This window comes from Oncorhynchus clarkii, chromosome 27 (genome assembly GCF_045791955.1).
Source record: "Oncorhynchus clarkii lewisi isolate Uvic-CL-2024 chromosome 27, UVic_Ocla_1.0, whole genome shotgun sequence".
Taxonomy (NCBI): Eukaryota; Metazoa; Chordata; class Actinopteri; order Salmoniformes; family Salmonidae; genus Oncorhynchus; species Oncorhynchus clarkii.
Genome location: NC_092173.1, coordinates 22407524 through 22421843, shown reverse-complemented (window position 1 = coordinate 22421843; position 14320 = coordinate 22407524). Strand labels below are relative to the sequence as shown.

The 14320-nt window shown below is 42.6% G+C and overlaps 1 protein-coding gene across 1 annotated transcript in view; it reads right to left on the bottom strand.

Annotated features, from left to right (window-relative positions):
• The window catches only part of LOC139385733 (roundabout homolog 2-like), a 73648-nt gene that overhangs the window by 18484 nt on the left and 40844 nt on the right, over positions 1–14320 (bottom strand). Inside the window, exons 4-8 of the mRNA XM_071131006.1 lie at positions 10212–10369; positions 9746–9866; positions 9534–9672; positions 3223–3350; positions 86–210 (exon numbers count right to left, since the gene is read on the bottom strand). Coding sequence (XP_070987107.1) covers positions 86–210; positions 3223–3350; positions 9534–9672; positions 9746–9866; positions 10212–10369 — 671 coding nt within the window. The remainder of the gene's footprint in view (positions 1–85; positions 211–3222; positions 3351–9533; positions 9673–9745; positions 9867–10211; positions 10370–14320) is intronic.

The window sequence follows — 14320 nt, the reverse complement described above, 5'->3', positions numbered from 1 at the left end:
CTCTTTACAAGGTATTAGTCTTTAATTTTTTTAGGGGGTAGTCTTTATTGGTCTCTCTCCGTTTGTCAGGAAGTGACACTGTTACCTGGCTTCCTTCTTTCTTCCAGAAGATGGCAGGTGAGGGGTTTCCTCTGGTGCCACAGCGGAAGGTGACACTACGCCCCTGAGCCGAGTTCTGGTCCCGGGGTTTGATGGCGATCTGTGGGGGCACTGGAGAGGAGAAACACTCTTTTAGGAGATTCAGGTTTTAGGCTTTAGCATTTAAATTCACCATTTTATCCCGCCTCCCCTGCATAATCAATACCTATTCAGTAATGCCAGAACAGTATTGATTAAACATTTAGCACTACCCTTTTACTCCATGATTTGACTGCTGTCACATTTAACCCTCATGGTTTCCCTTTCTGATTAATCTGCCCTATCATTTTCACATTATCCAGTGAAAACATTGATGCATATCTTTTATACTGAGACGAGCCATCATCTAATTCCAATCAAACTATTGTGATGGTATTTGTGGGTTTACTTTGGAGTGATATCAGTGGAAATGAACTGGCGGTCAGGTTGTGTGTTGTGGCCACAGCTTGCTTCTGATCCCACCACATCGTCTTCCTATAGACATTGACTAAATAACGACAGCACTGATTCCCTTCCATAGACTCTGAGCTCTCCTGCTGCTCTCTTCTCTGCAGGCATTTTCCCTGTCTTCACACACACACCACACACAAACACGATCAGGCTAAATCCTCAAGGGAACAGAGTCATCTGTGTCGTGTCTTGATTTTCTCACTGAGGGAGAACACAGCAGATCTTCCCACGTTAGAGATAGCGCGCACACACACACAGCCAGAGAGCGACTGACTTCACTACACTAACACCAGCCAGCAGGGGGGATGTAACAGGGAACCTTGCAGAGAATCTGTTACTAAACAGTCATGTGGTTTATGTTCACTTCAAATAGTCATCAGAGTGGACATGTAACAGAACTGCCTCTACCTTTTGATATTTAGATTTGTTTTTACAATATAAAAAAACAACATCAAAAGAAGTGGAATAATTACCCATTTAGAAATCATGGGTTTCTATGGTAACATACAGAACAGTATGTCAATGAATGTGAACTTTATGTCCTCATATACCAACACACTAAAATGAAATGAAACTGGATGAGATTTCATCAGGACTGACAAAAGCAAATGGGGGATGAAGTCAACCCCGACTCCCCATCAGCCAACACACACACACACACCAAACACAGCGCGTCTTATTAATAGTGGTCCTGCTCTCTGGCCCACCATCTCCCAAACAGCTGTCAGAGGGAGTAATCCATACGGTTTAGCATAAGCTTCTTTCAGTGGCATTGAAAAGAAGAGAGCATAGCACAGATACATTGATATTCCAACACTTCCAGATGGATGGGAAGAGTTCCACTGTCAAATTAAGTGGACATACAGTGCATTGTAAAAGTATTCATCCCCCTTGGCTTTTTTCCTATTTTGTTGCATTACAACCTGTAATTTAAATATATTTTTATTTGGATTTCATGTAATTGACATACACAAAATAGTCAAAATTGGTGAAGTGAAATAAAATTACTTGTTTTAAAAAAATTCGACATTAAAAAAAAAAAAAAAAATGGAAAAGTGGTGCGTGCATATGTATTCACCCTCTTTGCTATGAAGCCCCTAAATAAGATCTGGTGCAACCAATTACCTTCAGAAGTCACATAATTAGTTAAATAAAGTTCACCTGTGTGCAATCTAAGTGTCACATGATTTCAGTATACACACGTTCTGAAAGGCCCCAGAGTCTGGAACACCATTAAGCAAGGGGCACCACCAAGCAAGCGGCACCATGAAGACCAAGGAGCTCTCCAAACAGATCAGGGACAAAGTTGTGGAGAAGTACAGATCAGGGTTGGGTTATTAAAAAAATATCCAAAACTTTGAACATCCCACGGAGCACCATTAAATCCATTATTAAAAAATAGAAAGAACATGGCACCACAACAAACCTCCCAAGAGAGGGCCGCCCACCAAAACTCACAGACCAGGCAAGGAGGGCATTGATCAGAGAGGCAACAAAGAGACCAAAGATAACCCTGAAGGAGCTGTAAAGCTCCACAGCGGAGATTGGAGTATCTATCGATAGGACCACTTTAAGTCGTACACTCCACAGAGCTGGGCTTTATAGAAGAGTAGCCAGTAAAAAACATTGCTAAAAAAAAGCAAACACGTTCGGTGTTCGCCAAAAGGCATGTGGGAGACTCCCCAAACATATGGAAGGAGGTACTCTGGTACTCCGACTAAAATGTAGCTTTTTGGCCATCAAGGAAAATGCTATGTCCGGTGCAAACCAAACACCTCTCATCACCCCGAGAACACCATCTCCACAGTGAAGCATGGTGGTGGCAGCATCATGCTGTGGGGATGTTTTTCCATCGGCAGGGACTAGGAAACTGGTCAGAATTGAAGGAATGATGGGTGGTGATAAATACAGGGAAATTCTTGAGGGAAACCTGTTTGTCTTCCAGAGATTTGAGACTGGGACGGAGGTTCACCTTCCAGCAGGACAATGACCCTAAGCATACTTCTAAAGCAACAATTGAGTGGTTTAAGGGGAAACATTTACATGTTTTGGAATGACCTAGTCAAAGCCCAGATATCAATCCAATTAAGAATCTGTGGTATGACTTAAAGATTGCTGTACACTAGAGAAACCTATCCAACTCAAAGGAGCTGGAGCAGTTTTGCATTGAAGAATGGGAAGAAATGCCAGTGGCTAGATGTGCTAAGCTTATAGAGACATATCCCAAGAGACTTGCAGAGGTAATTGCTGCAAAAGGTGGCTTTGTGTGTGTGTGTGTGTGGGGGGGGGGGGGGGGGGGGTGAGGGGGGAGGTGAATAGTTATGCACACTCAAGTTTTTTGTTGTCGTCTTATTTCACAATGAAAACATTTTGTATCTTCAAAGTGGTAGACATCTTCTGCCAATCAAATGATACAAAACCCCCAAAATCCATTTTAATTCCAGGTTGAAGGCAACAAAATAGGAAAAATGCCAAGGGGGGGTGAATACTTTCACAAGCCACTGTAAGTGTGTGACTACTGTACTGCATGCATGAGTGTGCCTTCGAGAATGTATATCAGTGTGTGAGAGTGAGTGTGTGTGTGTGTGTGTGAGAGAGAGAGTGTGAGTGAGTGAGTGAGTATTTGTTTCTTACCATGGACCTGTAGCATGGCTGAAGCCTCCGTCTTGCCCACGCTGTTCTCAGACATACAGGTATAAGTTCCCTCGTCCTCCTCTCTCACCCCGGTCAGACGCAGGCTGTTGTCACTGCGGATCTCAAACCTGGGACAGAGACACAGAGTCAAAAGTATTTGCATTAAGTAAACCATTGAGAGAAGGAAAGTTAGACAGAGTTCTGAAATATTTTCATAAACTAAACCTGGGAGAGATTGAAACAGAGTCAAAGTATTTTCCTAAAGTAAACCAGACAGAAAGACCAGGGCTGTGTCGAAAAATCCATACTAGCATTCTAAATAGTAGGCATTTTAGGTATGCGAAAATAGAAAGTTTGATAGTATTTTAAATTTTGAGAATTAGAGTAAGCTTTAAATGCCAGGATGTTATACTAATTTTGGGTTTTCATCTAGTAGAATTCACTGCATACTTTTGAAGAAGAGACTCGTCATTGTCATTCAGACTCACGAGTGTTTGACAACAGCTGATAATGAGATAATGGGATGCGCTGTACCAAAATGAACAAATGGCGGGAATCAACGTAATTGTGCATTAGATGAGGCATTTTTAGGATAGGTGAGCCCAGTATGTTGATAATAATAATAGCTTACCGCATTGGTCTTTACTAAACAGTACGTTCTATATAGTATGTACTATGATTAGTTCACAGTATGTAGTTTTAGTAAGTAGTAGGCAAGACAGATTTTGGACATGGCCCAGGTGTGACAACCACTGCCTTTGAACTATGTAAAAGTGACCTTGAATGTAACTGAACCTCTGACCCATCAAAATGTAACTGTATGAAGTAATCTGAAACTGCGGATCAAAAAAAAGATAAAAGATGAAAACCTTATAACTTAATAGATCTGCAGAGAAATATGCACAAGCCAACCGTGTTTGAGTCAAACAGCCAATCAGAATGGGCAGAGTGAGTCACCGTAGTTACGGTAAAATCATAATAATATTTAAATATTTTGCTCCCGGATGATCTTCCAACTATCAAGTTGCAGAGTCACAGGAGGAACATTACCAGTCAAGAGTTTGGACACACCTACTTATTCAAGGGTTTTTCTTTATTTTTACTATTTTTTACATTGTAGAATAATAGTGAAGACATCAAAACTATGAAATAACACATGAAATCATATAGTAACCAAAAAAAAAAAGTGTTAAACATAAAAATATATTTTATATTTGATTCTTCAAAGCAGCAACCCTTTGCCTTGATGACAGGTTTGCATACTCTTGGCATTCTCTCAACCAGCTTTATTAGGTAGTCACCTGGAATGCATTTCAGTTAACAAGTGTGCCTTGTTAAACGTTTATTTGAGAAAAGTCTTTCCTTCTTAATGCGCTTGAGCCAATCAGTTGTGTTGTGACAAAGTAGGGGTGGTATTTGGTAAAAGACCAAGTCCATAATATGGCAAGAGAATGGAAAGTCGATCATTACTTTAAGACAGTCAATGTGGAAAATTAAGAAATTTTAAAGTTTATTTAAGTGCAGTCGCAAAAACCATCAAGTGCAATGATGAAACTGGCTCTCATGAGGACCACCACAGGAAAGGAAAACCAGAGGTACCTCTGCTGCAGAGGATAAGTTAGAGTTACCAGCCTCAGAAATCGCAGCCCAAATAAATGCTTCACAGAGTTCAAGTAACAGACATCTCAACATCAACTGTTCAGAGGAGAATGTGTGAACCAGGCCTTCATGGTCAAATTGCTGCAAAGAAACCACAAATAAAGGACACCAACAAGAAGAGACTTACTTGGGCCAAGAAACACAAGCAAATGGACATTAGACCAGTGGAAATCTGTCCTTTGGTCTGTCGAGTAGAAATGTGAGATTTTTGGTTCCAACCGCCGTGGCTTTGTGAGACGCAGAGTAGGTGAATGGATGATCTCCACATGTGTGGTTCCCACTGTGAAGCATGGAGGAGGTGGTGTGGTGGTGTTTTGCTGGTGACACTGTTGGTGAATTATTTAGAATTCAAGGCACACTTAACCAACATGGCTACAACATTCTGCAGCGATATGCCAATCAATCTGGTTTGCGCTTAGTGGTACTATCATTTCTATTTCAAAAGGACAATGACCCATCACACCTCCAGGCTGTGTAAAGGCTATTTCAAATCAAATTTTATTTGTCACATACACATGGTTAGCAGATGTTAATGCAAGTGTAGCGAAATGCTTGTGCTTCTAGTTCCGACAATGCAGTAATAACCAACGAGTAATCTAACCTAACAATTCCACAACTACTACCTTATACACACACAAGTGTAAAGGGATAAAGAAAATGAACATAAAGATATATGAGTAATGGTACAGAACGACATAGGCAAGATGCAGTAGATGGTATCGAGTACAGTATATACAGTGGGGCAAAAAAGTATTTAGTCAGCCATCAATTGTGCAAGTTCTCCCACTTAAAAAGATGAGAGCCTGTAATTTTCAGCATAGGTACACTTCAACTATGACAGACAAAATGAGAAACAAAATCCAGAAAATCACATTGTAGGATTTTTAATGAATTTATTTGCAAATGATGGTGGAAAATAAGTATTTGGTCAATAACAAAGGTTTCTCAATAATTTGTTATATACCCTTTGTTGGCAATGACAGAGGTCAAATGTTTTCTGTAAGTCTTCACAAGGTTTTCACACACTGTCGCTGGTATTTTGGACCATTCCTCCATGCAGATCTCCTCTAGAGCAGTGATGTTTTGGGGCTGTTGCTGGGCAACACGGACTTTCAACTCCCTCCAAAGATTTTCTATGGGGTTGAGATCTGAAGACTGGCTAGGCCACTCCAGGACCTTGAAATGCTTCTTACGAAGCCACTCCTTCGCTGCCCGGGCGGTGTGTTTGGGATCATGGTCATGCTGAAAGAACCAGTCACGTTTAATCTTCAATGCCCTTGCTAATGGAAGTAGGTTTTAACTCAAAATCTCACGATACATGGCCCCATTCATTCTTTCCTTTACACGGATCAGTCGTCCTGGTCCCTTTGCAGAAAAACAGCCCCAAAGCATGATGTTTCCACCCCCATGCTTCACAGTAGGTATGGTGTTCTTTGGATGCAACTCAGCATTATTTTTCCTCCAAACACGACGAGTTGAGTTTTTACCAAAAAGTTATATTTTGGTTTCATCTAACCATATGACATTCTCCCAATCTTCTCCTGGATCATCCAAATGCTCTCTAGCAAACTTCAGACGGGCCTGAACATGTACTGGCTTAAGCAGGGGGACACTTCTGGCACTGCAGGATTTGAGTCCCTGGCGGCGTAGTGTGTTACTGATGGTAGGCTTTGTTACTTTGGTCCCAGCTCTCTGCAGGTCATTCACTAGGTCCCCCCGTGTGGTTCTGGGATTTTTGTCCGATTCAGTTTGTCCGTGATGTGTACACAGAGGAACTTAAAACTTACTACCCTCTCCACTACTGTCCCGTCGATTGTGGATAGGGGGTGCTCCCTCTGCTGTTTCCTGAAGTCCACGATCATCTCCTTTGTTTTGTTGACGTTGAGTGTGAGGTTATTTTCCTGACACCACACTCCGAGGGCCCTCACCTCCTCCCTGTAGGCCATCTCGTCGTTGTTGGTAATCATGCCTACCACTGTAGTGTCGTCTGCAAACTTGATGATTGAGTTGGAGGCATGCATGGCCACGCAGTTGTGGGTGAACAGGGAGTACAGGAGGGGGCTCAGAACGCACCCTTGTGGGGCCCCCCAGTGTTGAGGATCAGCGGGGTGGAGATGTTGTTACCTACCCTCACCACCTGGGGGCGGCCCGTCAGGAAGTCCAGTACCCAGTTGCACAGGGCGGGGTGGAGACCCAGGGTCTCGAGCTTGATGACGAGTTTGGAGGGTACTATGGTGTTAAATGCTGAACTGTAGTCGATGAACAGCATTCTGACATAGGTATTCCTCTTGTCCAGACAGGATAGAGCAGTGTGCAGTGTGGTTGCGATTGCATCGTCTCTGGACCTATTGGGGCAGTAAGCAAATTGGAGTGGGTCTAGGGTGTCAGGTAGGGTGGAGGTGATATGGTCCTTGACTAGTCTTTCAAAGCACTTCATGATGACAGAAGTGAGTGCTACTCAGTCATTTAGCTCAGTTACCTTAGCTTTCTTGGGAACAAGAACAATGGTGGCCCTCTTGAAGCATGTGGGACCAGCAGTCTGGGATAAGGATTGATTGAATATGTTCGTAAACACACCAGCCAGCTGGTCTGCGCATGCTCTGAGGACGCGGCTGGAGATGCCGTCTGGGCCTGCAGCCTTGCGAGGGTTAACACGTTTAAATGTTTTACTCATGTCGGCTGCAGTGAAGAGAGAGTCCACAGGTTTTGGTAGCGGGCCGTGTCAGTGGCACTGTATTGTCCTCAAAGCGTTAAAATAAGTTATTTAGTCTGTCTGGGAGCAAGACATCCTGGTCCGCGACGTGGCTGGTTTTCTTTTTGTAAATCGGTGATTGACTGTAGACCCTGCCACATACCTCTTATGTCTGAGCCGTTGAATTGCAACTCTACTTTGTCTCTATACTGACGCTTAGGTTGTTTGATTGCCTTGCGGAGGGAATAGCTACACTGTTTGTATTCGGTCATGTTTCCAGTCACCTTGCCCTGGTTAAAAGCAGTGGTTTGCGCTTTCAGTTTCGTGCGAATGCCGCCATCAATCCATGGTTTCTGGTTTGGGGATGTTTTAATAGTTGCTGTGTTGCTATTTGACCAAGAAGGAGAGTGATGGAGTGCTGCATCAGATGACCTGGCCTCCACAAATCACCCAATCACAACCCAAATGAGATGGTTTGGGATGAGTTGGACCGCAGAGTGAAGGAAAAGCATCCAACAAGTGCCCAGCATATGTGGAAACTCCTTCAAGACTGTTGGAAAATTATTCCAGGTGAAGCTGGTTGAGAGAATGCCAAGAGTGTGCAAAGCTGTCATCAAGGCAAACAGTGGCTACTTTGAAGAATCTAAAATATATTTTTGGGTTACTACACGATTCCATATGTGTTATTTCATAGTTTTAATGTCTTCATGATTATTCTACAATGTAGAAAATAGTAAAAATAAAGAAAAACCCTTGAATGAGTAGGTGTGTCCAAACCTTTGACTGGTACTGTACATGTCAAAACTAATGAATCCTCACTGGCCTCCCATTCATGAATTTGTATTGGCTGAGGGAAGGGAAGGCATGAATTAATGAGTAATTACTGTAGCTGTGCTTTCTAGGTCACATACTTTAAATCGCATATGCATCCCTGGTGAATGGGCTTCCCTAATTCTGTCAGTCTGTCTGTACTTCCAGCACTCCATCAAAAGCATCCCCCTATTTATTTCTGCAACACATTCACTCATCACAAATTGTAAGCAAGCTAGCTACAGTGCCTCCTAAACACATGACTGACATCAAAAAGGAGGGTGGGCTATCAACTGATCATTCAAATTGATGATTGATCTACATCTGCTAGTTAGCTAGTGAGATTTATTTGACTGATTATGATTTATTTTCAATGCTTGTATAAAACAACTACATAATATAATATTCATAATCTTCTATCTCATGATATATGGCTGGCTGACTGACTAGTGGCTTGTGTGGATATTTTAGTATATGGTGGTTAGCTTGCCTGTGTTGCTGCTGCCCTGACACGTGCAACTCTGAAAAAAACGGTGAGTTTGGGTTGGAGGGTCGTTGATGCAGCGTCTCCTCTCTATGTCTTTCTGCCTCTCTATGCTGTGTGTATCAGCTAACCAGAGCGAATATTATTGATGATGTAAGCTAAAGCGGGTGTTAAATGAAATATTATGCTACTCTGACAATACTGTTGATATTTAAACTAGGTAGCTAGCTACACATACTCAAGTAGTGATCGCATCTCTCAAGCCATGCATGTTTGGATACCAGGCACGCGTGAGCTCCGTACAGGGCAGATCAACAGGCGCTACCAACGGACGGAGTGGGTTATGGGATTAGCAAACTTGATGACATCACGACTACTTGCAGGCAGTGGGTACAGAACAACAATGAAACAATATTATACAACAAATTAATTTTGAGGGAAATTATATCACTCTGGGGCACTCTGGAGATTGCCCTTCCAAAGGGACATGAGCTCTACACAGGTAGAACCCAATCTGTGCACCCCTGGTGAATGGACTTCCCTCATTCTGTACCTTCAGGACTCCATAAATCAATGTATCTCTGGGTGTTTTGTCTCTCTTTAGATGCAATTCAATCAGTTAATTTTTCTATTAGTGAGTAGACCTGTCTGTCAATGTGTCCTCACCTCCCGCGGGGGAGCTCTGCCTGCTCTCGGCGCCAGCGTACCGTGGGAGCGGGGTCTCCATGTACCTCACACAGGAAGTCAATGGTCTCTTCCTCCATCACCACCTGGTTCACCGGCCTCCGCATCAGCACAGGACGCTCTGCAAAGAGAGACCCAGAGTTACACACGAAGACACGTGCACACACACACACACACAAACACACAAGACTCACCATACACCACCAACTCAGCAGGATCACTGTCCCGCTCTCCCACCACATTGGTGCCCACACACACATACATGCCAGCATCACTCTTCCTGGTGTGGGAGATCATCAGCTTGCCCCCACGCATCTGAAAAACAAGACAGTGATGACAGGTCATCATATCACGTCATGTTTTAGCCTTTGTGCTTTTAAGAGGAGAGCCAGTACTTCCACCATCTGACATCAGCACTACAAAATGCATAGACAGTATCATTAATGATTCCACCATCATCAACAAATATCATTAATGATTCCACCATCATCAGCATGCATCATTCATTATATTAATGGCCTTTGAAACAGTTTGGGTTGACTTGGGATTGAACTGCACTGACTCAGTGAGCTTTGGGTTGGAACTTGTGTATGTAAACTCTAATGAGCTTGATGCTGTAACGAGGGGTCCTAGATCAGGGGTCATATAGGCGAGACTCACAGAGATGCGGTCATCCTTGTTGCTGACGCGGGCGTTGTTCCTCTTCCAGGAGACGGTGGGCTCAGGGTGACCGCGGGGGGGAACACACTCCAGGACCGCTGGCTCACCGGCTGCCACCACCACATCACTGGGGGCCTGGCGGAAGTCATCCCTCAGAACTTGGGAGAGGAGAGCATTGGCATGGTTTAGTCTATCTATTCATATTACCATTATTTTACCAGGTAGGTAAAACTGAAAAAAATAGACAGACTCAAACCACAGAATACAGCTGATCGTTATTATCTATTAATTGATTACAGGCATGTTATTAAGAATGTTGTCTTTCAAATGCAAACTTCTGTATATGAGATAAACAGTGGGGCAAAAAAGTATTTAGTCAGCCACCAATTGTGCAAGTTCTCCCACTTAAAGATGAGAGGCCTGTAATTTTCATCATAGGTACACTTCAACTATGATAGACAAAATTAGAAAGAAAAATCCAGAAAATCACATTGTAGGATTTTTAATTAATTTATTTGCAAATTATGGTGGAAAATAAGTATTTGGTCAGTAACAAAAGTTTCTCAATACTTTGTTATATAAACGTTTCTGTAAGTCTTCACAAGGTTTTCACACACTGTTGCTGGTATTTTGGCCCATTCCTCCATGCAGATCTTCTCTTGAGCAGTGATGTTTTGGGGCTGTTGCTGGGCAACACGGACTTTCAACTCCCTCCAAAGATTTTCTATGGGGTTTGTAATCTGGAGACTGGCTAGGCCACTCCAGGACCTTGAAATGCTTCTTACGAAGCCACTCCTTCGTTGCCCAGGGGGTGTGTTTGGGATCATTGTCATGCTGAAAGACCCAGCCACGTTTCATCTTCAATGCCCTTGCTGATGGAAGGAGGTTTTCACTCAAAATCTCACGATACATGGCCCCATTCATTCTTTCCTTTACACGGATCAGTCGTCCTGGTCCCTTTGCAGAAAAACAGCCCCAAAGCATGATGTTTCCACCCCCATGCTTCACAGTAGGTATGGTGTTCTTTGGATGCAACTCAGCATTATTTTTCCTCCAAACACGACGAGTTGAGTTTTTACCAAAAAGTTATATTTTGGTTTCATCAGACCATATGACATTCTCCCAATCTTCTTCTGGATCATCCAAATGCTCTCTAGCAAACTTCAGACGGGCCTGGACATGTACTGGCTTAAGCAGGGGGGACACACACTTCTGGCACTGCAGGATTTGATACCCAGGCAGCGTAGTGTGTTACTGATGGTAGGCTTTGTTACTTTGGTCCCAGCTCTCTGCAGGTCATTCACTAGTTCCCCCCGTGTGGTTCTGGGATTTTTGCTCACCTTTCTTGTGATCATTTTGAACCCATGGGGTGAGATCTTTAGTGGAGCCCCAGATCAAGGGAGATTATCAGTGGTCTTGTATGTCTTCCATTTCCTAATAATTGCTCCCAAAGTTGATTTCTTCAAACCAAGCTGCTTACCTATTGCAGATTCAGTCTTCCCAGCCTGGTGCAGGTCTACAATTTTGTTTCTGGTGTCCTTTGACAGCTCTTTGGTCTTGGCCATAGTGGAGTTTGGAGTGTGACTGTTTGAGGTAGTGGACAGGTGTCTTTTATACTGATAACAAGTTCAAACAGGTGCCATTAATACAGGTAACGAGTGGAGGACAGAGGAGCCTCTTAAAGAAGAAGTTACAGGTCTGTGAGAGCCAGAAATCTTGCTTGTTTGTAGGTTACCAAATACTTATTTTCCACCATAATTTGCAAATAAATTCATAAAAAATCCTACAATGTGATTTTCTGGATATTTTTTCTCATTTTGTCTGTCATAGTTGAAGTGTACCTATGATGAAAATTACAGGCCTCTCTTCTTTTTAAGTGGGAGAACTTGCACGATTGGTGGCTGACTAAATACGTTTTTGCCCCACTGTATACATCAGAATTGGAGTACACGTCCATCTCCAATGCGGTATTCTGTCAATGTCATCACACGTGCAATGTCAAATATTGTCCTTGAAATCAATTTGAGCATATTTTTTATGTAGAGTTTCTGTTTGAAGGTTAGACGAGAGGAAAACGAGGTGATTGGGTGAGAGAAGTACATTGTGTTGTGCTTGTACATGACAGTTCAAATCCCTGGCAACTTCCTTGCTGTGCAGTGTTTTGATGTTTCCTGTGCCGCATCCTATTCTGCAGTCTCTACTGCCAAAGTGGATGAATAATTCATATCTTAGTCCAACACAGAATAAACAAATGAAAAATGTAACGTGTCAGAGGGAAAAATGGCTCACACATTAATGCAATGCTTCTGTCTCATACTGGAAACTATGATAATACACATCTCCGCACTAGCTAATTTCCCCCCAACATCGGACACCCCCGAACTTCGGACACTCTCTAGCGTTTGGAGGATTAAATCACGTCAACCTCAACATTTAAATGGCCTGGAAAATAACGTTTTTGCGAATAAAGACACCTTTCTAGCTATCTGACCACCGATTTTCATTGAAGTATATATATATATACAGTGCCTTGCGAAAGTATTCGGCCCCCTTGAACTTTGCGACCTTTTGCCACATTTCAGGCTTCAAACATAAAGATATAAAACTGTATTTTTTTGTGAAGAATCAACAACAAGTGGGACACACTCATGAAGTGGAACGACATTTATTGGATATTTCAAACTTTTTTAACAAATCAAAAACTGAAAAATTGGGCGTGCAAAATTATTCAGCGCCTTTACTTTCAGTGCAGCAAACTCTCTCCAGAAGTTCAGTGAGGATCTCTGAATGATCCAATGTTGACCTAAATGACTAATGATGATAAATACAATCCACCTGTGTGTAATCAAGTCTCCGTATAAATGCACCTGCACTGTGATAGTCTCAGAGGTCCGTTAAAAGCGCAGAGAGCATCATGAAGAACAAGGAACACACCAGGCAGGTGTGAGATACTGTTGTGAAGAAGTTTAAAGCCGGATTTGGATACAAAAAGATTTCCCAAGCTTTAAACATCCCAAGGAGCACTGTGCAAGCGATAATATTGAAATGGAAGGAGTATCAGACCACTGCAAATCTACCAAGACCTGGCCGTCCCTCTAAACTTTCAGCTCATACAAGGAGAAGACTGATCAGAGATGCAGCCAAGAGGCCCATGATCACTCTGGATGAACTGCAGAGATCTACAGCTGAGGTGGGAGACTCTGTCCATAGGACAACAATATATATATATTGCACAAATCTGGCCTTTATGGAAGAGTGGCAAGAAGAAAGCCATTTCTTAAAGATATCCATAAAAAGTGTCGTTTAAAGTTTGCCACAAGCCACCTGGGAGACACACCAAACATGTGGAAGAAAGTGCTCTGGTCAGATGAAACCAAAATTGAACTTTTTGGCAACAATGCAAGACGTTATGTTTGGCGTAAAAGCAACACAGCTCATCACCCTGAACACACCATCCCTACTGTCAAACATGGTGGTGGCAGCATCATGGTTTGGGCCTGCTTTTCTTCAGCAGGGACAGGGAAGATGGTTAAAATTGATGGGAAGATGGATGGAGCCAAATACAGGACCATTCTGGAAGAAAACCTGATGGAGTCTGCAAAAGACCTGAGACTGGGACGGAGATTTGTCTTCCAACAAGACAATGATCCAAAACATAAAGCAAAATCTACAATGGAATGGTTCAAAAATAAACATATCCAGGTGTTAGAATGGCCAAGTCAAAGTCCAGACCTGAATCCAATCGAGAATCTGTGGAAAGAACTGAAAACTGCTGTTCTCAAATGCTCTCCATCCAACCTCACAAGAGCTCGAGCTGTTTTGCAAGGAGGAATGGGAAAAAATGTCAGTCTCTCGATGTGCAAAACTGATAGAGACATACCCCAAGCGACTTACAGCTGTAATCGCAGCAAAAGGTGGCGCTACAAAGTATTAACTTAAGGGGGCTGAATAATTTTGCACGCCCAATTTTTCCGTTTTTGATTTGTTAAAAAAGTTTGAAATATCCAATAAATGTCGTTCCACTTCATGATTGTGTCCCACTTGTTGTTGATTCTTCACAAAAAAATACAGTTTTATATCTTTATGTTTGAAGCCTGAAATGTGGCAAA